Source organism: Opisthocomus hoazin, chromosome 2, assembly GCF_030867145.1.
Source record: "Opisthocomus hoazin isolate bOpiHoa1 chromosome 2, bOpiHoa1.hap1, whole genome shotgun sequence".
NCBI lineage: Eukaryota > Metazoa > Chordata > Aves > Opisthocomiformes > Opisthocomidae > Opisthocomus > Opisthocomus hoazin.
The window spans coordinates 11,387,069-11,413,989 of NC_134415.1; the positions used below are offsets into that span (position 1 = coordinate 11,387,069).

Here is a 26,921-nt window from a genome sequence, read left to right on the forward strand (position 1 = left end):
ATGGAGTGTATTTTCTGTTTAGTCTTTACAGTGTTTTTACATTGATTCTCAACGTTACCTTCACATGAAGAGGAATTAAAGGCTTACACAGAATCATAGAAAAGCCCAGGTTAGAAGGGTTCTCAGAAGATCATCTGGCCCAGCCTAGGAAAGGGAGCCTATATGAGATTATCTAGCACCCTGTCCAGTCACATCTGGAAAACCTCCAGTGATGGGGACTCTACCTCAACCATGGGGAGATTGTTCCAGTGAATGACTGTTCTTACTGTAAAAAAATTCTTTCTTTCTTATGTTGAGATGAACGTATGTAAACAGATTAAGTTTATGTTCTCCTCCCAAAACATTATGGAACTACTAAAACTAGCTTTGCAACCAATCTAGACCCTTCCCATGCACCAGAGCCAAATACTCACGAGGCCACTCCTCACAGGCGCTTGTCTACCTTCTTAAAATTGCCAATGATAGCTCTTTCATCATCTGCTCACAGTCCACTGTGTCCATATTTAGAACAATTTCTTTAATACTGAAACCAAATATTCTGTGCTGAACGTAAATCAATGTCATCATGGTTTACTCTCTCAACAGCTTTCACAAAAATCCAAATCCCTCACAACTCGAACATGTTTTAGACCGAGAGAAACTTATCAGGAAATGCCCTCTCTTACTCCTATAGCTTTATCTTTTCCAGAGAAGTTTTAGTTTCTCCCAAATGGTGAACTCCACATTCCTAGGGTTTGCAGTACACAAAGGCTCTAGGTTAAAAAAAGTGCTTGACTCACAGCTTGTTTCATAAGGAGAAACTGGACTGATGTTCCCAAGTGATCTCCATCTTTTCTATGACATAACACAAGATTTTTAGTCCCTCTATAATATGTTAAAAGTAGGACACCATCTTCCCACTCACCCACAACTAGATAGGGAAAGGGAACATGACTGTGGCCAGAGGTAAGAACTCATGTCCCACAAGCATCACAGCTTTAAACCTATGCAACACTAAGTGTGCCAACAGAAGCAGACAGAATATGAGACTAACACATTTCATCTGATATATAAATTGCTGTCCACCATGCAACAATTTATTTAAAACAAAAATACAGGAAAAAACAAAATCACTAGAAGTCCCTGGGCATCACACGAGCTCTTCAGCTTTCTGGTGCCATGGTAGATTAAGCCTATCTAAACCAGGTTCTAGTGGTCCTACCTCTGTTGCTAACCCCAGCTACGTGTTTCCTATCTCTGCACCGTGCCCATCATTTATGCCTGTGAGATCATACATTGAGTAACACAGAAATCTAATGCAAATGACAATTAAGCCAGCCAAAAAAAAAAAGCAGTGTGTAGCCAAATCAGCCCCATGAACTGTCTTACCACATGATTACTGGTGCAAGGAAGAAGGCAGGGACAACATATGGTAGGGCGGACAAAGAGGAGTCTGGGATCATGCACCTGCCCAGATATAAACTGATTTGTCACGGAATGATATCTGTTAGTGTTTGCAATCTAAAGCACACACATAAAAACACAAAAAGCTTCTAGAACTCCACTTTCTACTCATGTCTTTGCCTCCCTGCAATAATATAACTTTTTAATTTCTCCGTTTTGGTTGTATCTGGTTAAGAGGAACTGTAATCCTGGGCAAATATGCATGAACTGCTCAGTAAGTAGCAGCTGCATGTGTGATCTAGTGATTAGATCCTGCCCTAGCACAAAGACCTTCTATTATTCTCCTGTTTCATTGCTAACATTCAATAGCTATTTTGGAATATCTTATTGTGACATGGACAGACTCCTCTTTTCATACCTGCCTCAGCCAGCTCATTCCTTGCAAATACATGAAAAATGATTCATGAAAAAGGAGTATTGGGAAAAAAGCAAATAGAAAAGGAAGGAAGCAATGCAAATTGAAGAAAGAAAATCCATCGGCATGTCTTAAAAAGCATTAACACTGTCAGCTAAAATAAGATCATAATTAGTATGGGATTTAGATTCTGTACACGTAAGAAATGATACAACAACCTGCTAATTGGAGACAATACTATTCAAATGTTACTGAGGAACAAAGACTGGTACTTAATTATGTGCAAGGAGTGGGAGGGTTACAAGAAATGTTTCAATCTAATAGACTGAGCCACAGCCGAGAAAAGGCTAAAACAATAACCTTGAAAACAAGCATTAATAAGCTATTGTCACAGTACACGGAGGATAAAGAAGAACATGTTTGTTTATACAATAAGCCAAATTTTGCCTACAAGCAGACCTACCTTTCACAAGAGACTCATATACATATGTGCATAGTATTTGTATACATATGTGAAAGTGAAGTACAGCTTTAACACAAGCTATAGAGAAGCAAGACCTCACACCCTAGGACTGCATATTACAAAAGATCCTACAAAAATAACATCACGCTTTATAGCCTGTTTAGTAATAATTCTGACAACATGAGCTGGGACAACCTACATGTGGCTGAGTTTCTGAAATTACAAGTATACATTTTTTAATTATGATTATAGAAAACAAATGCTCAGATCTGGCTTCCGGTGCCTGTGCTGCCATTAATAATTGCTAGTTGTCCCCAAGAGACAGAAACAACAAGCGACCTCACCTAACAGTGATGTTGTAAAAAGAAATTCATTAATACTGTATTTGCAGAGCACTTCGATACCACAGTGAGAAGCAGCATGGAAAAGCCTTTGAGGAAATTAATCATTCTGCATTCAGGGCAGGATCTGGCAGATGTGCAATACAGAAAGCCTGGAGACATACATTAAATATGAAGACAAAAAAAGGATTCTAGCCATTACCAGCAGAAATAACATCCCCTGAATGAGCATCATTTGCCTTAGGCATTAAATGTTTGATGTATTCTCATTCAATACAAGGGAAAAACTTCCGATTAATGTGGTAAGATTATAGCAAGTACCAGCCAGGTATTCTATGCAAAATACAGATTCTGATAATGTAATTAAAGTCTGTCATAAATACATGTCCTGCAACTAGTATTTCCTCATTTCCGTATGCTTAATTTTGCAACTAAATAACGCTCCCACACTGCAGCGATTATTAGCAAATGCACGTTATCTCAGCACTCAGAGGCTCCTGTCACCGGAGCTCCAGGTGTGTTACATGTTAGCACAGTAAATCAATCCATGTTTCATGCTGCAACTGCTAGACTGCTTCTGTAACGAAGCTACTCTGTTTTACAGCTAGCTCAAGTGAGTCAGGATAGCAGAGACAAGACCAAAAAAAGTGTTAACAGTGGCAACAAACCTGCAAGTTTACAGCTAGCTCACATATCTGTACTAATATTGCAACTGTAAATTACTAATTCTACTTCACATCAGTTCAGTTCTGCTCTCCCGTCCACATAAGTTGTGCTTTATCTTACCCCATCAGCTCAAATATGAAGTCAGATTTCAACTTTCTCCTCTGTTAGCCAGTAGAGACGGCTGCTGCAGAGGAAGGATGTGTAGGAAGGACATTAGAATGCACCCCTGGGTTGGAAAAGGTCTATCAAAGCTGCTTTCTACAGTACTTCCGAAATGGGGAGAAGAGACAAAGGGGCTCCCATGCATGCCTGTCTAGAAGAATGAAATATGTGCTAGAATAATCTGACTGGCAGAAGCAGTCTTAACATCTGTGCTGAGATGCAGCAGTGCTGTAACATACCACGGTTCCTAGTACAAAAAAAAAACAACCCACTGCATGAGACAATATGTATGACCAAGTACAGTTCTGCAAGCAACCACATATAAACCCATGCCACTGTGTCAAGACTAAGACTTTTACCTGGGTTACTTAAGGTGGCACACTAGCTGATGCAGGGTGAGGTAGATAGATAACCACGGGCTGAGGAACTGCAGCATCCTTAGAGGTACACCCTGGGGCTGACATCCAAATTGTTCCCCACCTCAACCCCAGGAACCAGCACGCACAGCACAGGGGCACAGCTCAGGGGCTCTGATCACCCAGTCTTCTGAAAAGAAAGGCAAGGCTCTTCCACCTTCACTGTGCAATAGCAGCTGTCTCTTACATTTAGTAGGACAGCCCAGCACCCGGAGACAGTCTGGCTCTCGCACGCAACCTGCCTGGGAAAGAAGAGGCTAGCCTGTGCTTACCTAGAGAGGTGAAGGCAGGCTCAGGAATGCATGAAAATTCCAGAGCCCCACAGGCTATGTACGTGCTTTCTCTCCACACCACCGCTCCTGGCTCGGGCTCCAAGCATATTTGCTGCTTAGGAGCACCCAGCTCAGTTTATTAGCTGGTGAGCCAGAAAGCAGTGCTTGGACCCCCCTCTGCCTAATTCAGACAGACACTGCAAGTGGGAGTTTGGGTCTGTTTGGTCTAAGGTATTGTGGTTCTCCATCTTGAGAAGCTTCAAAACTTGGCTAAGCTATTGATATATTTACTGCTTTCTTTCCCACAAGAGGAACATTTCTATTAAAAAAGGTGCATGGCATACTTTCTAAGACAAATCTGATCAGCCGCAGGGAAAAAAAATTAGTCGGCTTCATGAATTTATGTGTCCAAATGACGATGCACAGTTCCCTTCCAAGGATCAATTCTGACTGATTTCAGAGGATGCAGGTGCCCAGTGCCTCACAAGCAAAGAGATTAATAATTTTAGTGGACAGACCTTGCAGAATAGCGTAGCAACACCTAACAAAATGTTTGTCCTCAGCTAAGACAATGGTAGTAGGTAACAGTATTTTTTTCTCCAGCAGACATGAAAAAGGCTAACATAGATTTTTTTTTTCATTTACTATGTTATTAATATTATTGAACTAATGGAAATTGGGGTAGTCTTTTTTTTTTTTTTTTAAAGCTATCCTGCCAGTTAGCTTCTGTTTGACACAAGCAGGACATACCATGAATCTGCTGTTCATACAAGGTCATGTTGCTCATTTCAACATAAAATTCAGACAACTACATCTGACAACGTTAAAATTAACTTGTGTCTTTTCAGGAATGCAGAACCACATAAAGATTTATCTAGCTTTTCTGGAGATAAAACCCAAACGACAAACCTAACTGCAGGCGAATGACTCGCAAAAGAGCTGGCAACCACCACATCGTAATCAAGACCTTCTAACAAAAATATCGGAATTTGTAGAAACAAGCATACCAAAACATGGAGTGAGACAAAAAAAAAATTCACAGTGAGAAAATCAAGAATACCGCTCTTAGAAAAAGGCCAGTGGTACACAATGCTATCTACAATCACAGGGTTCAAAAATGATGACAGGAAAAGTCACCAGAGTTACTATATAAAAGCAACTTTCTCCAATTCTCTGTAGCTCGGAGCACTGAAATACATTGATCACTTCATTTGAATACTCTAAAATTTCTCATCTTAGAAATATCAACAAGGCATAAGGGAAATTGAAGCTAATAAAATTGTTCTGTTTGTTTATTCAAAAAACTCACAGGTCTGATTAATCCCCACATAAACTGAAGGTAGTGTTAATGACAAATATCGCTCCCTTTTCTAACTAAAAATTTTGCTCATTTTCTTTTTTGAAAGAGGATAGTTTTTAGTATTGGGTATTCTCAATAATTGATAGATAAAATATCTACTGCCAGCTACATCACTATAAATGTACAGGCCCTACCTCTCATCTCCTCTGACTGGTGGAATTTGGGACATTAGGATGACAGGGAAAACAAATCACTTTTTCAAAGACAGTTTCACTGACATTGATATTAAAATACCTATTTTTTTTCAACGTATCAGAAAAAGGTAATTCCTTACTTCAGAGATGTCTGACAAAGCTGATGTATTCTTACTGGTTATCAAAGGGTCAATATCATTTTTGGTTACACAGCAGAAATTATCAAAGCCCAGGAATTGGCAGTGTCGTGAAATGACAAGTCTCTCTAGTTACTAGATTTAAGTAACATGCCAGTCTTGATCAAAAGACGATCTCTTTAAGGGACCAGGACTTCCATTAGTAATTTTCTTTTACTTGCCCAGTCAGGAGTTTGCAAGGAATTTAAATAAATAAAGATCGATTTTTGTTGGAAAAAGGTGTTCTTTATTCTTTACTATAAACAGACACGTTATGTTAGGGTGCCACTATACATAGCAACTGCTTTGCTTAATTGATTTTTTAGAATTCCCTTTGTGATCCATATAGTAATCTGTGTCAAATATGATGGCAATCAAAATATATAGATTCTTTTTGCCCTTTGCAAAATGCATCTTACTCTTAAAACCATATTTTTTATCAGATTATAGAGATAATTAGCATATTATTATTCAGGAGAAGTGCATGTGAGATTGCTAGAACTCCTAAGAGATTCTAATTCCTTTCAGCATTTCTTCAACACTCTCTGCTATTCTTCCACAGAGTTTTACATAAAGCAAGTCTAGTCATGTAGTGCCAGTGTGTAATCCTTCTTTGCATTGGAATTTTAAGCCTCAAAACGATTAGGAAAGCAGGCACCTAAGAAATATCCATAGCACAGAAAACCTTGTCAGTTGGCTAAATCTACCTGATGGTCTACTTTCCAGTGCTTCAGAATCATCAGTACCATAAATGTGTTGTTTTATTAATTTATTTCACCATTGCTGAAAAGAGGAAGCTATCTTGTCCCACAAGGTATGACAGCAGTCTCTCAAGCTACGTCGTCTAACATTAGAATGGCTATAATGAGTTTAAACATCTACCTAACCACTGCACCACGTTTTTGACCACTTGCAAACTGCAAACAACTACTCCAACTATAGTAACAGAGTTTCAGATTTTTAATAACTATGAACCAGAGAAAGCTGAAAGGTTATAGGGTAAGAGTGCTAAACCAATAGTGTGCATTTTATACATCATCTGAGTCTGCATTTTAAGGAATACGACGTAGCAGTCAATGGCATAACAACATAAAGACCTTGGTCTTACCCTTTGCTTTCAAGTCGTTTAATACCTTTGATTCCACGGGCAGTATGTCACTCACTAGTTTTATCTCAATGTTTCGGGATGCCAGTTCAAGCAATTTTTCGAAAAGACGCTGACCCTGGGAAGAACATTAAAGGAAAGGAGAAGATATAAGATAGAATTGTTCAAACTGCACATCAACAAATTAAAGACCCATGTTAAAACAAAAATATATTGCACAACTGCTGAGTAAATATGTTCCTAGATACAGTTAAATCTACGCTAAAGGCCATCAACTCAGCTTTTTCTCGGAGAAGTGCTGTTTTGAAGGCCAAACTTGCCGCCTCCTTTTCCCAGACTGTGCAATACTATTGATGACAGGTGACACGCAGAGAATGAAGTGTCCATTTTTTTATGCTGCATAACAATATTTTTACATTACTTTTCTTCTAAATAAATACATTCTGTTAAATCAGGACAAAAAGTGCAAGCAAAAGAGTTAATTACAATCATTCTGTATTGAATTATATTTTATAAGTGGTTCTAGCCGTAGGGCAATACGTTTTCAAGTGGTCGCATGCCCATCTTTAGATGAGCTATACCAGGAAGGAAACTAATATTGCTATTCCTTTTTACAGTTATGACTTTACTATTTAAGCCCTATTTCTAACACAGAACAAAAAATGGAATCTCATCCTGAACTAGATATTTGTTAAAACAGAGATCAAGATATTTGTTTCACATGATGAATAAAATTTTAAATCACCGCAGTTTTCCACATCCAAGAAACAGAAAAAGTAGACCTTCCGATTGTGCAGTAAATGTTTAATTTTAGATTCAATATTTTAACTTGAAGAAAAATACTTAGAAGCATCTAACTACATGATGTCAAGAATAAAATACACAATGTACCACTACTGTGCCGTGTTACTACAACCAGAGTTAGAGCCTGTTTCCTTACTGCCGTTCTAGCTTACTACAGCAGACACCAGTTACACTTAGTAGTCAAATACACAAAAACTTTGGGTTTAATCAGCTAACAAAGTGCCTGCCCTACCTACACAGCTCATGTTAGATTCAATATAATGCTGGCTCCAAGGTAAAGCTAAAACAAAAAAAAAGCAAGAGTCATATCAATGTTAAAACAAACAGGTAGAAGATAAAGCTTTCCGCAGAACCCCGTTAGACAATTCCCTGTACAAACTGTTACTCTCAAAATCTTTAAGGGATCTTTCCATTCTAGAAAAATGGCTGATGTAAAAGCAGTTTGAGATGAAAGAATCTGGCATGCACTATCAACACAGACAGAAGTCTTCCTCCCACATCGCACCCAGAAGCAGAAGACAGTGGATGACCACCCTTTGCCCCTGTAATTGCCTGCACAGATTGACACCTCGAGCCTTGGCGAGACTTAAGCATTACGCAGTCTCAGAAAGTAACTCTTCAGCCTGCCTACAGTACAGACCTATTTTTTAACATTCACTTATGTTGAACGTATGTGGCAAACCAAGAGTACCCACCCTCCCAAAAAATAGCTTTCTCAAAATTACCGAGCAGCAGAGGCTGCAATTGAAACACAGACCTACCGTTTATGTTTTACTTTTGTAACATATGCTTGCTTGTTTGCTCAAATCCACAGCATAGCTTGCTGCTTTCATCCTAGGGCTCACAGAGACTTGGTAATCAACAAGATACTGCCATAACGAAAGAACTAGACAATAGTTAACTGAACAGGAAAACAAAAACATGCTTTGCATGAAGCTCCAAATGCGTCTTACACTCAGATTCAGCATTTTTTGAGGTCACTAGGTGGTCCCACATGTAAGAAATAACACTCACGGTTTAACTCACACACCCAGAAGCCCTCACTCAGTTACTGTGCAAGTCAAAGATTGACTTTCCCTCACATTCATCATGCAACTAAAAGCATCCTTAATTCTCACATCAGTGGTTGTGTTGTATTTTTTTAAGGAGAAGAGGGGCAGATGTTACCAGAGGTAAGAATTAATGAGGTAGCAGTGTGGAGGGGAGGGATGCTGCGTACAGAGGTATGCAGCAGCTGCATCGTGACCCTGAGGGAGCACAGGGGCACTGCCCAGTGTTCCTGGGTGCCCTGGTCCCCCCAAGAGGGTCCCTCCCACAATGGCTGCAGACTGGCACTGCTGAACTCCAGCCGAATCTAGGACCCGCAGTCACTGTGGTGTTGTCCGCCGAGTTCCCAGCCCACGCCTTGCCCCAGCCCCCAGCTCCCCTGGGGTGACAGGCTCCTGAGGTGCCAGAGCGCAGGCAGCTCTTGGCCCCACTTCTGGGTTCAACAGCTGGAGGCACCACCAGTTTTAAGTTTCATTAGTTTTACCTCTTCAAGAAGTGAGCAGGGACAATTAAGGGCTAAAAGGCTTGCATGACATTAATTAATTAAATATATAATATATATGTAGAAACTACTATTCAGAAACATTTTATATGTTGATTTAAATTACTAGGTAGAAAGACAAACAGAGACACATTGTTTTTGCTTGGGTTATGTGTAAAAACTGATTTTGACTAGAAGCATAGTAGAAAGCTGTAGCATATGAAAATAAACCTGGAAAAAGCATTCATAAACTTGATGGAAAGTGATTCGCATTACCAACATGAACTAACACATTAAATGTTCTACTAAAGAAATGCTTAGAAAGTTACCATCTAAAGATGATAAAATAATTTATTTCAGGGGATGGTTCTTTACATTTTCCCCCCCCCAAGGTAATTATTTTTGGACATTATTGCCACTTCACTTCTACCTGCATGAGATTTTATTTACAAAAGCTTTGATAAACAAGCCTGGACTTTCCGTACTAAATTTAGTTTGGATAAAGAAGAACATGGCAGCATTAGTTTTACCTGATCTTAGTATGCCCTGATGTGACCAACACAGCATCCCTGATGGACCACCCAGCTGTCTCTCACAGGCCGTGCTGCCGCTGAATGGCCCATCCTATGGGTGAACAGATCCCTTGGAGTGCAGCCCTGCATTCCATCGAAGACATCTCCTCTGAAAATACATCTCTCTTTCCACCAAGGACATCATAAGCTGTGCATTTATAATATCCTTTTTTGTCCAATTATCGTGAAACCTCAAACTGATAAAACATTTAAAGCATCTTCAAGAAGAGATTGTTGAGACTAGGAGTGGACTCACCACAAATATGTGTGTTTATACAGGTATACAAAAACACCATCCGGTGCCAGAACTGCAAAGAATTCCCTCCGTCTCATCTCTCGCTGCATCATCCCTCAGCAGGCATTCGCACACTCACCAAGGCTTAGTCTAGACACTTTAAAGAACTACAAAAAATTCACAACTGGTTTTTAAAAATCTGTACATATTATAGTAAAGGAGAGTACTAGAAATTCTTCCTTCATTGTTAAAGAACCTGGCCTTCTTTCCCATTAATATTAATTTGAAACTCAGTTTCTATACTGACATGTTTACTTGCAATTTTGCTGTTTTATTATATGAAAAGGAAAAAGACAGGACAGAAGGTCTGAAGAGTTTTCACTGCTGTCAACACATTTGAAATGCTTCTGCTGAATACAAACCCTCACGCTGTCATTCAGACCACATTCCCTTTGCGAGACAATACCTGGCTGCTGCGCAGCTACGTGACAGCGATCAGAACCATTCCTATCAACTCAGCTCGTGAGGACTGAGAAACAGTGGCAGCCAAGTGCTATGAAACTGCAGTGCGCTACCTTATACCATATCTGCATTTTAGCAAGCAATACCACTAGAAATCTGCCTATCCTGATAAAATATTCTTTTACACTTTTCACTGGGCTGTTTCAAAAACCCTACTGAAAGTGACAAAATAGGATGTAAAAAGTATGTGTCACACGAACAAACTGACATTCTCATGGTAGCTTTCAACTACCATACATCGAAACATCAATCCCAACTGTACCTGCCACAGCCACCTGGCGAATTTAAAAAAAAAAAAAAAAAAAAAAAGGAAAGTTATCATTACCAAAAGGCCCTGAAATTGCCCCCAAAGCAATTTCTTAGCAGTCACTAGGCAGACTGATTCTAACCTGGCTGATTTCCCTTGCCTGCTGTTGTCTTTATTAGCATATGTTCCTCATTAAAATGAAAATAGTGGAGATATGAACACAAGAATACTGTCTTTATTGAAGTACTCTAAAATTGAATTATTGTGCTCTTCGTTAACTTAGATTCCTCCTATTTAGACAATGCTTAGCTTTTGCTTTCCACAGAGATAAAACTGGTTAGTTCCAGAATTTTCTTCTGGATTTATTCTATATAATTCCACTAGTATTTTTAAAAGTTGTCCTATGATCAAGTGTTTGAGTATATCTAGGAAATATTACTAAAAATCATAGCATGCTGGCAGAAACCAATAGAGCAAATAAACCAAGAAACCCTAAATTTAATTTCTGCCATTTAATGCAGAACAGAGAAACTCACATGCTCTCCTCAAATTCTTCTAGCAAAACAGCTAATGAAAAGGGAGGGAATGTCAGTTGTTGGAATTTCAGAGTTAAAAAAAATGCTTTAACTTTAGAAATTTTCTTTTTTAATTTCTTCTCTATGCCTCAGGCTGTACAAGCTACACTGTGGATATGCCACCACCTAAAGAGAAAAGATGTTTCTGTAAAGATGTGTTTACAGAAAAGAAAATACACTGCAATCGCTGCAGCTGATTGTAGCCAATTTCTGTGGCATAACTGTGGCAATACCAATAAACCATGATGGCATTAATTCTTATTTGTTAAACTTAAAATGAAATTTGTGAGGAAGGACTTACTGGAAATATAAAAGGTCACTCTAAATTAAAGTTTCTAAACATAAGATGAGCCAGAGAAAATGAATTGTGAAATCATGAAATTGGCATGATCTTATGTTCACCTTTCCCTTCACTGCAAATGAATTAAAAGCCATCCTCAAAAATTCTGTTTCCATTGTCCTCAGATATCTTTAAACACCAGACTGCCACAGGAGAAGTCAAACGTTCACATTCAGTGAAAACCTCAAAGCCTCTGTGTGACAACTACCCTGAGATCTTGAAAATGCACACAGATGACATCACTACGTTGCCAAAACACATGGTTTTCTTCTGAATGTGAAAAGCAAGTGTAGAAAGCCTACTCAGTATTTTGCCAAACAAATAGTTGTTTATTTGACTGCCTAAGCTGTGGAAGCACACACAGCATTGTAGCATTGTATGTTTGCATTCAAAGACTCCAATTTCAGAAGACTCCTGAACTCAGGCGGCTGAGCACAGCAGCTGTGACCTGGACAGCTCAGTCAGCAATGACTATTTATTTAGATTTATAACAACAAAACATGGACAGGCAACTATCAAGGACACTAGGTAACATACCCACGAACAAAAACGAAGAAAAATACAGCAAGACATTCTGCACTTTTATATACACACATGCATACTTATATGCATATGTCCAATATACATTTGGACAAAATGGACACTATGTATACATATAGGTGATGTGTATATTGGGCATATATATATGTATGTGTCTATACAAAATTGCAGAATTTCGTGCTGTATTTTTCTTCAATACATACATTGAACATACGTGTGTATATATGCATGTGTGTATGTAACTACATAAACACATACAGAGAGAATGGAGATAAACCTTGTAACTAGTAAAGAAAAAGCAATCTAGCCTACTTAGCTCTTCTCCTTCAAAAATCCATGTCTGTTGAAGTGCTCCTGCAGAGAACCATGCTTTGCAATATAACTTGAATATACATAAAATGGAAATTACTAGTTATAGAGCAGGATGTGGGTCCACATGGAAAATGGTTATGACCTTAGTTTCTGACAAAACAAGAACCATTCATAAGGAACAATTAGAACTTACTCACTAAGCACCACACTACCTGGAAGTTTTGCATCTCTCCCCTGTACTTTTCATAATGCTTCTGCTGTTTTGGGGCAAATATCCCTGAACTCACATTGTAAAGACTCGAGGACATTCAATTTGTACTTCAGAAAACTACTAGACTACAATTACTGAAGCTCCTCTGAAATTTCACTTTCATTTCACAAGCAAAGAAAGCAGATGTAACGATACAAGCTTTCTCTCCTCCCTTTCACACACTCAGCTTTGTGTACATTCTCTGGGGCAGCGATTTGCTAAGAAACGCTGCCTCTTGGCAATTTCTTTAGTAATCAGACTGGCCAATAACAGCACAGTGTTTTAGGATGAACAGAGAAGCTTGACAGAAAGATCTATCAGCTGTTCATCCCACACTGCCATACAAATGAGGAAATGACTGGAATATTAATTGCCTTTAAACAGAAGTAATTACTCACTTTTGTAAGACTACTAGCAGGCAGAAATAGATAATGAGGATAGAATATTATGAAAAATGTTTCATTTTTCTGACCTTAATAGTGCATTTGAGGATGAAAGAGCAAGTCCAATTGTTACATGTCTCTTCTTCCTTTCCCATCTCTGACATTCAGCAATATCTTACAGTCTTTACTTTGCATGAGAATGTGCAACAGTGAATGAATTTGATGCTTAACTACTGAAATCCCAATTTCCAGTTTGCTATTTTTGTCCTCTGCTTGGGATTTATTAGGCTCTGCTGGTTTGGAAGCAAATTACATGCTGAATTTTTTTCAGACAAAACAGTTTTAAAAGATTCATGCACATACCAATTCACGCACATCCTAAAAACATCTAAGGCACTTTCTCTTTGAATTCATCTGCTTGAATGACAGTACATGGGTTTGAAGTTTCTAAGGCAATAAATTTAAATAAAGCTTAGCTGCATAATTATGTTGTGAAAAATATCAATATTTTGATACTCAATAAATTTATACACAAACTATATTCCAATATTTATAAGCATTCTAAAAGGCAAAGTTTGCACTACATTTTCCACTTGGTGGCCCACCGCCAACTTGCACTCTTTTAAATGGACACGCAGCAGATTTATTCTGAAGAAAAGTTCTTGTATGCCGTTCAACTAGGCTACAGCCTCTTTCAGAAGAAACAGAATCCAGTTCATGACTTGAAAACACAGGCTATTTGCAGTAGCATCTTCAGTTGCTCGGATTACCAGTCTTTGTCTATCACCTACCAAACAGCATTTTTTTTACCACACAGCATCAACAGGACTAGCGAAGAAAGTGAAGAGTTTGTGAAATAGCATAACTGAGTCGATTCCTTACAGTTATCTGGCTGTCATTTTAACCCCCTTTCACATCAACTGAGCAGCTTCTTTTAGCAAAGAATGCTTTTGGTGGAAAAGAGGAGATACTCTCAGCCGATCAATTCTTTGATGTCTTAGTTCCACAAGTGATACTAAGTGGAAACCTGCCCTTACCACATCTCTAAGGTTGCTCTTAAGAATAAAGTATTTGTTGGCTCAACATCATTGTAAAGCACGTCTGTCTCATTCACTATGATTTATGATTTTTCCTATTGCTCTTAATTGCAGAAGTCTCAAACACCACTCCCTCCCAAGATTCATTTTGAAAAGGTATGGGAAATCATCTGACACTACATTGTTCTTTGTAAGTGTAATTCTGTCCATCTATTTGGATGCAGAATTAATCCACATGCTTGCTCTTTTACTTCATCAGTTGCACCAAATAGAAGTGTATTGATTTATCTATATTCCCAAATTATGGATGTGTTAATATAAGTACAATTTTGCAGGTTTCTTAAGATTACATAATGACATCCTTTCCTAAGATGGAAATGAAATGAATATGTGTTGGATGTGTTATACAGTCCAAGCGTGCCACCACTCTCAGAAAACTATTGTATTGGCAGGAATATCCCCATAAGAAAATGCTTTCTTAGACTACTCAGACAAATAGGTCTGCTACAGGGAAGGACTGTAATTCTAAAAAATTAATGGTGAAACAACAGCAACAGATTGTTAAAGTCCCATCCTTTTGTTAGGCTAGAACATACCTGGCATGCTGATGGATGACTGTGATTGAGGTCCCACTGGGAAGATACTATGTCAACAGACTTTTCAGCCATATTAAGCAAATTCATCCAGCCTTGGAAAAGAGACAAATGGGATGGTGCACTGTCTGAATAGTTGATCCCTTCAGGAATATTTTCCACAAGAGCAACCCTGAGAATAGATAAGGAAAAAATAACCACTTAAGAAAAGCACTTTTCTCTATTAAAAAGTTCCAAATTGTAAAGAATGTCAGTTTTGGCCTGTGGTTCAGCATCTGCTCCCAGAGGCTCTCAGCAGTGTGCCACCCCACAACTCACTCTGAAGTTGCTGACTGTCACACTCGACACTCCCCAAAACAATAAAATGCAGAAATGACCTACTGTTAATGCAGCAAAGTCAATTAAGCTTATGAGGCTCTGCAAAATTAGCTGAAACACAGAAAAAATTACTTCTTATAACACAGTTAGTGGGAATCAGTCCTTAAGGTGAGGACGGGAAGAATGAAACAATCTCTTCTTGCTTTGCCACTCTCATCTTTGCATTTAATTTCTTCCTCTCTATAAGCAATGCGGCATAACGTATACTCCATGGCACTCGTTTAGGTCTGCTTTTACAGCTGACATTTTTATTACATTGCAGTCTCTATATAAATTCTCCCTTCCAACTGCTCTAAGCTACCTAATGTTTCTGCTTTTGTTTACCTGTGTAAGGCTCTGACTGGGATCCAGTGGTTAAGAAACGCATTATGCCCTTTTAATTTCCTGTTCTTTTTGGAAGGCTCATTGATCTTCTTGTCTATATTATTCAAAACGCTTACAAATTACATTCCGTACATTCACATGGATCCAAGCAGCTAAACAAACATTGTAGTAAGCTGACAGTTCAAAATTTGTTCCTCTGTTTCAGGGAAATGATGTGTTTTATTCAGCATACTGCCTCACTGCTAAATTTGCTTAAATGCAGCCAGTAAAGTTCTCTACACTCGACAGAGGGATCTTAAAAATAAACACAAATTGAACAAGTTCCCCAATTCTGTCCTTAGGTAAACAAATGCAATTTTCAGCTTATCCAAATGGCACTTCTGTACATGTCCCCAGCATCTGCCACTTTTACTGTGAATCATGCAAACCACATTTAGGAAAGCTGTAGCAGGGACTTGGAGAATACTCTTTTCATTGTAACCAAGTACATCGAGTATTTCCAGACTGTTTCTGTATTTATTAATAGCATTAATTATCAACTCTAGCAATATAATTTATAAACTTTTTCTAACTAAATCATTAATGCAAACCTCCAGCATAAACGAGAATTGCACAGCTTTTAACTTTTAGAAAAACAGATTAGTTCAAGTATCGTCTATTAATTCAGTTCATCCTGCAGGGTCACATGGAAACTTTTACAGTTATTTGAGACTATCAAGCATGTTTGAGAAATTAACACATTAAAAGACTGAATATTAGTACTCTAACAGTATAAAGAAAACCCAGCAAGAATTGTGATAAAGTAAACTTGTGGTAGTTGTCACATTCTTGCTCTTCTGGCCTACCAAAAGTCCCCCCCAAAATCAGAACAGGCATAGCTCCTCCTTTCATTAAACCTCCTCTTATTCCCTAAAATGTGTCAAGCAACATACATATCACTAAGCTACCATTACTGATGATGTTCTCCACAACATACTTTCAACACACTATTCTATGGATTAACATTAAACTTAACTGCCGTAACACAGTTGTAACACCAGTAAATTAACCATAAAAAGTTAAAAACACATCCTGATTTTTTAATGTCTTCAAAGTATACTTTATTCTAAAACATTCTACCTACGTTGTTTACAAACTTTTCAACATAATCAATGCCCTAACAATTTAGTGTCCTTATTAGTCTACTAGCAATGACATATTTCTTTGAAAGAAATCATTTTACTCTAACACTCAAGGTATTACACTTATTTCTGCTGCATCTAATCCTGTTACAGAACTTAAAAAAACTTTAATTAGATCCCTTGAAAGCCTGATTAGTTACAGTTAACATTTCTAATCATATCGGGGCTCTTAGCAATGTCCATGTTCCCAGAGCTGTTTTATGGAGATGTAGGATGGCCACCTTCAAAGAGCAAGAAATCAAAGCACAAAAGATAAAGTGATCTCTACAAGAACATTAAAAAACTCCCAACAATCCAGTGGCAAAGATGAGAAATGAATCCATGTCTTTCTGGCCTTTTCCATTCCCTAGCCAATCACACGTAGATACAAGAGAGAGTTATTTTGGATATTCTCCCAACACTTTCTTCATATCAAATCATAATTCAAAAAATATCTATCAAATGTGGTTCTTATTTAGGTAGAATTTGAAAGTGCACATCACTCCCTTAATGTAAGATATGATCAAAATTTCCCAACATTAGAATATTGCATGACATATACAATGTTTTCTGGTTGAACCTACAAAACAAACATACAGGAGCCCACAAAATAACTGATACGATTGAATCTGTCACAGTCACTTCCAGTGGCTTGTAGTGGTGTTTCCCATGGGCTGCACTGAAGTGCTGTCTCCCCACAAAGCATTCACTTAAATTCCACTCTTTGGTAAGTTGAAAGCTGCCAAAAGCCAACACTGTCACAGAGCCAAAGAAGGGCTGAGATGATCTGGAGATCACGTAGCTCAACCTACCTTGTCAAAGTGGGGTCAATGACAGCAGGTTGCTCAGGACATTGTCCAGTCAGGTTCTGAATATCTCCAATATCTCCAAGTCCAAGAAGCTTAAGATATTATATTTGAGATTAGGGCCCTGATCCAGCCAAACACATACATGCTTATCTCTGATGCATTGACTTCACGTTATTTAGGTCCAAAGCTGGGGAAGAGGCTATATCTACATATTATAAACCTAGATTCCAGAAGTCACTGGAGGCTATACCTAAAAGTGTAATGCAGGAAGAGCTGCAGATGTGGGTCATTGCTCTATAGATACATATGGGTACAGATACCATCAAGGTATACAAAAAAATTGGGCTCTTCCTCCTGTCCCACAGAAAAACCATTTACTTATTCAAAGAAAGTAGCAAGGAAAATTTGCTGGGCAAAGTGAAATTCATCTCCATCTTAAAAGGGCCCTTATCAGGGCCAAGGTGCCTCTTGGTAAGTAAGTTTTGTCCCGACTGTTGGGCTGAACATGCCTTTCACTGAGAGATCAGCTCCCAGCTTTTCAATCTGCATACCACTCAGCAGGCTACAGCACTAGCGCTGAATAAGGGATGTGACTACGCAGCTCCTGCCATTTTATAATTTGGATTTGATTATGTAATAGAAGCCAAATGCATACCAGTTAGCAAAACTGTTATTCAGAACAGATATTATCTGTTAATACATTTCTTAGTCTTTTGTTTAACCAAATAGTAAGTACTTCGTGTTCCTTAGCAGACAAAGGCATTTCATCTAGTGAGGGCACTAGTTAAAATGTTTTCAGAGTTTAGATTTCCTTTTAATAACGAACTGATTGTGCCAAAATCCCCCAATATATTCCCCAACCCACTCAAAAACTCTACACCAAGTTCAGAAGTTAAAAAAAGTCAACCTTCAAGTTTCTAAACTAACCGATTTTGCCTTCATAATCTTCCCCTTTCCTTCGGCACAATAGCAAATTTCCAGTACTTAGTCAAGAAGAGCTTTGTTAAACCTTCTGTGCAAAAGTTTGAGTTTGCAAGCCCCAATTCCATCAATAAAAGCTAAATTTAGATCTCATTCTTGTTCCTACACAACCCACAAAGAGGTTTTTAAAATGTGGTATAATAAAAACTTCCAAGAGAGAAGGTCATTCACAGACCTTGAGGAAGATCAGACATGGCGACATAATTTACTCTGCAAAAATGGCATATTAACGAAGCAAAACAGAACAAATGTAACCTGGTGATTAAAATAGACTTTTCCTATGCTCAAAATCATTAGCAGATAACCTTACACCTGTTGGAGATGTCCTTCTCTTCCCTGATTTCCTGGTCTCTTACGTATTTATCTGATTAATGCCAACATAGGCTAGCCTCTTCAGGTATATAGCTGAATACTCTCAAACCTACCTCACACAGACGGAGAAACCTGAAACTAATGTTATACGATTTCTGTGAAGTTCTAGAGAGAGACAAGGGTCAAGCTAAGATTCAAGCTCCTCTAAGCTAACAGAAACGTGCTAACCAGTATCATGGTATTTAACGCCTACCAAAGAATAGACCTTGACCTCAGTAATAACTCTTCTGAGCTCAGCTACATGACTTGCATTTTACAACTCCAAGTGAATTCTCTCCCAGGCTAAGGATTCTTCTTCATCTTTGACAGTTCTTTGGTCAGAAAGTGAGAAGGTTTGTTTCTGATCTCACACCAATTTTTCCCTCTGAAGGAAACAGAGATATTCTTAATTTAGCATCTGGGTTAATTAGAACAGAAAGAGGGCTAGGGCAGTGAAATTAGGCAGAGGCTATAGGTCTCTCTTGAACAAACTTGGAATTATTTGGGTTACTGGCAAAAGTTTATAGCTCTGTGTTGAAAAGTTTAGTTATAACAATTACACAAGCATAAAAGGAAAATTGTTTTGCTGGTTCAAACTTCAGACCATATTAAAATGATTAGCTGTAGAACATTATTCACTCTAGTTTGTCTCAATTCAGTCACACCACAGCTCCACACAGAGTTCCAGCTCCTCCTTCATTATAACCCCAGAGTCTTAATATCCATGCAAAACCTACTCTCTTTCTCAGACCAGTGCTTTCACCATGTTGCCTTCAGGGCCCCCCCACTTCCTTTTACATCACACCACTCCTACCACTCTTCTCCCTCAGATCTACTCATTAGCTGTCATGCTGGCCAAAGACCTTCTTCTCTTTAGCTCCTCAACAGAACCACAGCTCCAGCTCTTGTTTCTGAAAGGCATTACGAAATATCCTTCCAGGCAGGGTATAATTACTATTTCAAAAACATAAAGCACAAACTCTCATTTCTGGGTTCAGAGAGGAAGTGTCCTAAAAAAAAGAGAAAGTGCGGCATAACTTCTCGATATATTTGGATATTCCCCTTACAGTCAGTGGTAAGGATTTGGAAGATCAAGCACTACAATTCTACTTGAGATCAGACTCCAAAACAAAAAGGTATGCGGTGTATTTGGATACTTACATGGTATATCCAGTAAAGGAAAATTGAACTGTGCATTATATGTAATATTTACTCTGTAATTAATTATATTTAATTCTTCCAGCATAAGAAGTTACAAAATCTGCTAGCTATCAAATACTTATGCTGATGATTTCAATTTTAAATAAAATATGTTTGACCCATTAAAGTAAATTCATGACCGAACACAATGGAAGTGAAACGGAGAGCAGATAAGATTGAATTTAAAATGGACCATGAACTCAAACTAAGTACTGAAAAGCACCTAGATTATCAGCATCTAACTGAGAGTATCACCAGCTCTATACCAGTCCTCTAACACTGACAATTTCAATTGGTGAGGCCTGCGTATGTGCATTTGTACACGGGCATGTGCCTGTCTATATGCATGCTACAAAAGGTCTTTGCTGACACAGAATCACAGAATGGTAGGGGTTGGAAGGGACCTCTGTGGGTCATCTAGTTCAACCCTCCTGCTGAAGCAGGGTCACCTACAGCAGGCAAACATTTGCTTGGCTGCTTTTTGAATTTCATTCATGAAGACTTTGACCTCCAGAGACAAAAATCTCGGGATGCCGAGTGCTTGGTTTAAGACTATACTTTGAATTAGATCTGCAGTGAATGCAGAAATGTTCAGATTTATGGTATCGAATATATTTTTCTGCAGACATGCAGCATTGGGCTCCAGGTACAGAGCTTTATCTGAACATTTCTGAGTATGTGATAGAGCAGACTAGTGTGATGCTTGAACTGAAAAGCTGCTCTCAGTGCAGTATTTTCAACATGATTCCATGCACTCAATAGCAAAACTCTGCAATTAGCATATTAATGTTCCTTATTTTAAGAAATCAAATTGTGCTGGAATTTTAAAGACACATAGTGCCAGTCTCTGTTTTGAAGAAAGATTCTTCATCTCTTGTTTGCCTTTATATTCAGAATATGGTTGGGTATCATTGTGGAAGATAATGGTAACCAGTCACAAGATAAGAAGGTAAAAACGTAAAAATCTGTTGTATAGGAGGTCCAGCTAGATGATATAAAGTAGATTTCCTAATTTCCTTGTCCCTGGACATGTGAATTGCAACCTAGTGGAATAAAAGGGGAGTGTAAGCCAGGGTTGATGGTGTGCATGTAAACAGGACTAGTAGGTTGTTGTGCAGGAGCATATAATGAAATAGAGCCATGGCTACAGGGTGCAGCAAAGCAGCGGTCCTTCCAGCAGTGCTGTTTCAAGGCAAGGAGGCACACGCTGGCCCTGGGCTTCTGCTCTTCATCACAACAGTCAGTCAGTAACTCCTCGGTCACACTGAGCACCTGGGCCAGTGTGGATGCCACTAGCGCACCCTAACACAAGAAAGGGCCACAGCATTTTACATGACAAATGCAAGACACGCAGATAATTTGCTACGCAACGCGTAGCTGTCCTGCACCTACTGCAAACAGTTCTGACAGATCTCCTAACCAGTGGCCTAAACTCTGTGCATGCTATCTGTGACTGGACTCAGAAGACACGGGCCCCCTTCAGCCAAGTGAGTGGCCCGAGCCTATTTCACTTGCCGCTGCAGGAGGTGGCCGTGGCACAAGAGTGGGAATAAACAGCCCTGCCAGCCTCAGGTGTTCACTGAGCTCCAGCCTGAAGCACTTCAGCTAATGCCTAAAATTAGAAGTTGCCTTTCAGCTTTCCCCTTCTATGGCTGCCCCTTCTTTGCACTTAGTCTCCTTTCAATTTTTCTTACCAGCCCACAGAAGGAATTGAGGTATGCTAACTATATACCAACACATATTTTAACTCCTCACCACTTCGGCCTTTTTATATTTTCCATATCAACTTGGAGATCACTTTGTTATTGCTATTCCCACATAATTGCTTTTGTGCCCACTCATCACGATGTCTACAAGCCAAATATAGCGTGCAGACATGTACAATGCATCCATCAGGCTTGGCAGATTTTACATGCCAGATTCTTGCTTGATACTATATAAAAAATAAGAATTTCAGTCAACAGTTCTGTCAGTGGAACAATATTTTTTTTTATCAGTTGAAGATTAAACTCAGTTCTCTGGGCCTATAGAATAAATAGGTAGAATAACTCCAGGAATATCTCTTCTTTTGGTCTGCTCTATAGATTGTTATGCAAGAAAAAAGATGATTCCCTCCCTCTCATACCATCACTTTCAGAAAGAACGTATCAACAATAAAATCCCACTGATTCACCTTCCCTCAAGTGACGAGCAACACAGTATTTATGTTGTAACATATCATAAACATGTAAGTTTCAAAAGAAGGACCTGCTATGCAAAAACACAAGTCATCTAAGGTTTAAACTTGTGAATCACTATAACTAAATGTATTTTAGGTAATAAAATGAAATTTACACTGTTGTATTTCAGATGCAACTTTCAGCGCTCAAAGGCAAAACTGCATCCAAAGGAACCGACCTGATGTTTTACAATGGCACTTCCACCTACCGGGGACAGTTCTTCCCTTGTGCCAAAAGGAATTCAATCTAGCCTGCCATGACCATTTTTAATACGGGAGCTGCGATAGCAGTCACATAAAGCATCAAATGAGAAACAAGCACAGACACGAGGAGAAAATAAAAACACAAGGAAAAACAAACAGCAAACATTGAAGATCTTAATTTGTTTGTACTGACGTGACTGCTATTTACCTGAGTTCAAAAAACCATGTAAATGTAGTGCAACGTAGCACTGAGCCTTGAAGTAGCCTTATTCGTTTTCCTAGGACTTCTCCTATGCTTGATGCAGACTTAGGCAATTTCTTAAACAATGCAGGTCCATGCCGCTCCATACCGATCTTTTCGCTCCGCTATTATATGCCCAGGCTCATACCAAAAATAATCCTTATCAACTCACCCTTTCTCCGTAAATAGGATGCTGAAATGAAGATCATAGAGTCACAGAATGCTTTGAGTTGGAAGGGACCTTCAGAGGCCATCCAGCCCAACCCACCTGCAGTGAGTAGGGACATCTTCAGCTAGAGCAGGTTGCTCAGAGCCCCGTCCAACCTGGCACTGAATATTTCCAGGGATGGGGCACTGACCACCTCTCTGGGCAACCAGTGCCAGTGTTTCACCACCCTCATCATAAAAAATGTCTTCCTTACATCCGGTCTAAATCTGCCCTCCCTTAGGTTAAAGCCATTACTCCTTGTCCTGTCACAACAGGCCTTATTAAATACATTTTCCCCCACCTTTCCTATCCGTCCCCTTTAAGTACTGGAATGCCGCAATAAGGGTTCCCCATTGATTCCATTGTATACAAGTATTTAGCATCATTAAGACTCAATAAAAAAATCCCTCATAAAAGAAGAAAAAAAAAAAAAAGAATGCAATTGAAGGGCAAAGGCAAATATTCATAAAGGTCCTTCTGGAATAAAAATAACGTGGTCTTGCATTCAGGTGCTTAGCTTTAGGTTTCTAGCTCTATTATATTAAGATTGAACCACAACATTAGCACACCTGTTGAAAAACACCTAGATAACTTAGTTTCTTAAAAATTATTTCAGAAGAAAATTAACGTAACTATTAAGATCTAGTCATAAGTAAGCAAAATGAAGCTGAGAACTAGCAATCACTAACAGGTATCATCAGCTGAGATCCTGAAATCTCTCTCTCTACCAGGTAGAATTAATATCATACGAACGCAGTGGACCAAAGAAATCTTTAATTTACTGAACTGACTTTAATTCACTGTTAATTTACTTAACAGATAGGATGTGAAATTTGCTCCTCGAGTCTTCAATCTGGCCTTTCTCAGCAATTCAGCAAAGATATTTCACAGGTCCTGGAGATACAAACCTCATTCTTCCAGAATTAAATGTAAACATTGAGTGTAAAGAAAACGAAAACATTTCTCTGGAACTTTTTGCTTCACAACCCTACGATGAAGCCCAGTATAATCACAATTCCTAATTTCTCAGAGTAATTTCTCCTCTCTTTTGTACCTTCTGCAACCATTTATATACATATAGACGAAACAGATAAAATCCTAATATGTCAGAACAGATACACGTTTTATGGAATAATTATAGGAATAATTATAAATGTCTCATAGTTTCTGATTGGGACAAGAAGTTTATCAACTCCAGCTAAGGAAAAATACAGTATCAAGCTGAGCAGCCAAGCCATCAAACCAGAAATGAACATACCTACATTTAATGAAGGCAAGCATAAAAACATAATAAAATTAAAATCTATATGACAGAGGTCTTGTGCTACTCCTAATTTCAATTTTGTATTTGAATTTGGCTCATGAAGAGAAAACAACCCAACTTAACACCGGAAATTAACAGCAGATTAACCACAGTCTTCATTAAGGCTGGTTTGACCAGAAAACCAATACACTATCCCAACGAAAGTCCTATGCTTTACGGTCCCAGCTTTCCCATCTTCATCCATTGCAATCAGTGCCGAAGAAGAAAGAATTATCTGACGAAGAAAGAATTATTTGCTAGAGGGAAGGGCTGCAATGGTGACACCTACACCCAAATTTCCAAGAGACAGAACTAAGTTTCATTTTAGGAACCACTGAAGTGTCTTATTTAATCATTTCACTTCGGGCAAAATCTTGCAAGCGCTGATGAGCACCGGATCATCAGTATCTAAACACAGCCTGTGTCAGCAGCTCTTGAAGTCCCCCTATGTTGTCTAAACAGTAATCGGAACTGAAACGTACTACAACTTTAACCTAGAAGTTCAGCACTCTGATAAATACATTTACTATTCAACATCATGCAAAAATGTGCCTGGATTGTTTGATAAGGCCACTAGAGATGTCAAAAAGGCATTATTGGAACCAAATGGGCACAGCAGTCATGTGACTCTCCCCATGTTCTGATGGGAGCTGACAGTTCAAAATTCATAATCAACAGAAAAGGCATCATAATCCACATTTCCAGATTCTTGCAATTCTTTGCTTGCTGTCACAACTTAGATTTGCACCCTTTTTTAATGGGATATTTTGATCAGAAACAAATTTCTTAAGGTTCAGGTAAATCTTGTTTCACTAAACAATCCCTTGTTTGAAATACTCAAAAATCATTCTCAAATGAAACACTGAGGCACTTCTATGTCAAAGAAAGCAACAGTATCTCTCGAGACTAATCGTCATTCATTTCAGAGTACACTATAGCTGAATTTCACTTACAAGAAGACACAGGAATACAGATGTCAAACATTGCTGTGTTCTGCTCATGGCTCTCTATGCACAACAAATATAAGCCTTGGGGATATGCATAAGATCTTTCTAATGGACACAGACTAAGAATGGAAATTGCCATCTGTTCCTCACATGTATTTGGACTTTCCTTAAGACGCTTCCACTAGGCTATTGCTGGGGTATGACAAGCCATGACAAGAAGCTCTAAAATTTGGCTGTGACACACCTCTGTCCTCATCATGTCTAAAACATGCTATGAAACTTTTCAGCACCTTATAACATGACAATAATTTCCTTTTAGAGCGTGATTTCATAATAATGCTTAACGACAATGGAAGGAAAACAGCTTGCATTGTGATCTTGCTAAAAAAACACACCGATGAAGAAGAATGCCATATCAACATCTGCATACGGCTGAAATTTATTTGGGGTCACAACAACACTTCAAAAGCTCACAAGTGCTCTGCCAAACTTCAGGTATCATAACAAGTTTCTTCTGTATTCAAAAAAACTTGTGTATTCTACCACAACTTTGTTCTTTCTTCCTCTTATTTCTCACCATTTGCCTCTTTCATTTTTATCCAGATGCTCAGACATCACGGAGCACTTTGTGTCAGGGAACAATGAGAATTTCTCTCACAGTTACCATTCATTTTGATGATGTTTTATACAATGAAACTTTGCTGGTAAGTGCTCAAAATGCACCATTCTGAATGAACTATTCATTCTGGGGAGATTTTCCTTCTCCTTGCTCTTGAGAAGAGAAATGCTAGGAAGAAGCCAGAGAGTGGAGACATCACAGTCCTTTTGTGGGGATTATTCGGCTTTCCAGAGACAGTAGGCTCACTCCCATATTTTTGCCTAGGCATTCTCTGCATCAGAACTGCTTGCTCCGACCATGTACCATTTTTTTTTTTCTTTCCTCTCCACCATCTTTTGCTCTAGTTATTCTCTAATTTGAACTCTTCCATTTCCCTGGCTCCTCCTCCCCTTACCTCCCTCTTCTGTGTATTACAGCCTAGATGACCTCGTTTGCATGTGTTTTGCTCTTTCTAGTTAGTCTCCTACTCATTAAATCTCTTCCAAATGACTTCACGGGCAGAAGACATAGTATTGCTATTAAATCTGCACGACACATTTTTGTGCATTCTGTCCTCTTCCATATCTGATTTGTCTAGGTAGACTGAAAGCTCTTCATTAGTGAGACTCCTTGTTAGTCTAACAGTACTGACAAACACAGTGGGATCCATCTTTGGTAAATTCCCAGGAATTACTGCATTAGGAAGTAGCAGCACTGGCCTCTGAAAATCTCCACTGACAGTATACAATATTCAGGGACAGATGTTTAAGTACTGCGGCCTAAATTGTCACCATTCAAACTCTTTACATCAGAGGCACGAGGCATGTCTAATCTGGCTTACTGTTTTGAGTGGTGTTACATTGGTTTGCCTTTCTTTTTATTGTGTGGGATCTTTTTGGTTTTGGTTTGTTTTTTTTAAGGGTTTTTATGGATGTCTTGGCAGCTTCCCAGTAACAAGAAGCACAGCAGTAACAACTACAATTTCTAATTACTATTTACAATGATAATTCTTTGAAATTCTGCTACAGCTTACCTTCAGCTGCAGTAAATGGAAAAACAGATTTATTGATTTAAAAATGTGGTTACCCTACCTACAAGGAGAATCATAGAATCATAGGTTGGAAAAGACCTCTAAGATCATCAAGTCCACCCATCAACCCAACACCAC

General features: G+C 38.7%; 1 protein-coding gene across 4 annotated transcripts in view; it reads right to left on the reverse strand.

Moving 5' to 3' along the window:
• Positions 1-26,921, reverse strand: part of PLD5 (phospholipase D family member 5) — a 154,872-nt gene that overhangs the window by 59,658 nt on the left and 68,293 nt on the right. For all 4 annotated transcript variants that reach the window (XM_075412609.1, XM_075412598.1, XM_009942155.2 and 1 more), the window contains 2 exons: positions 14,835-15,003; positions 6,897-7,011 (listed from right to left, as the gene is read on the reverse strand). In XM_075412609.1, the coding sequence (XP_075268724.1) occupies positions 6,897-7,011; positions 14,835-15,003 (284 nt within the window). The remainder of the gene's footprint in view (positions 1-6,896; positions 7,012-14,834; positions 15,004-26,921) is intronic.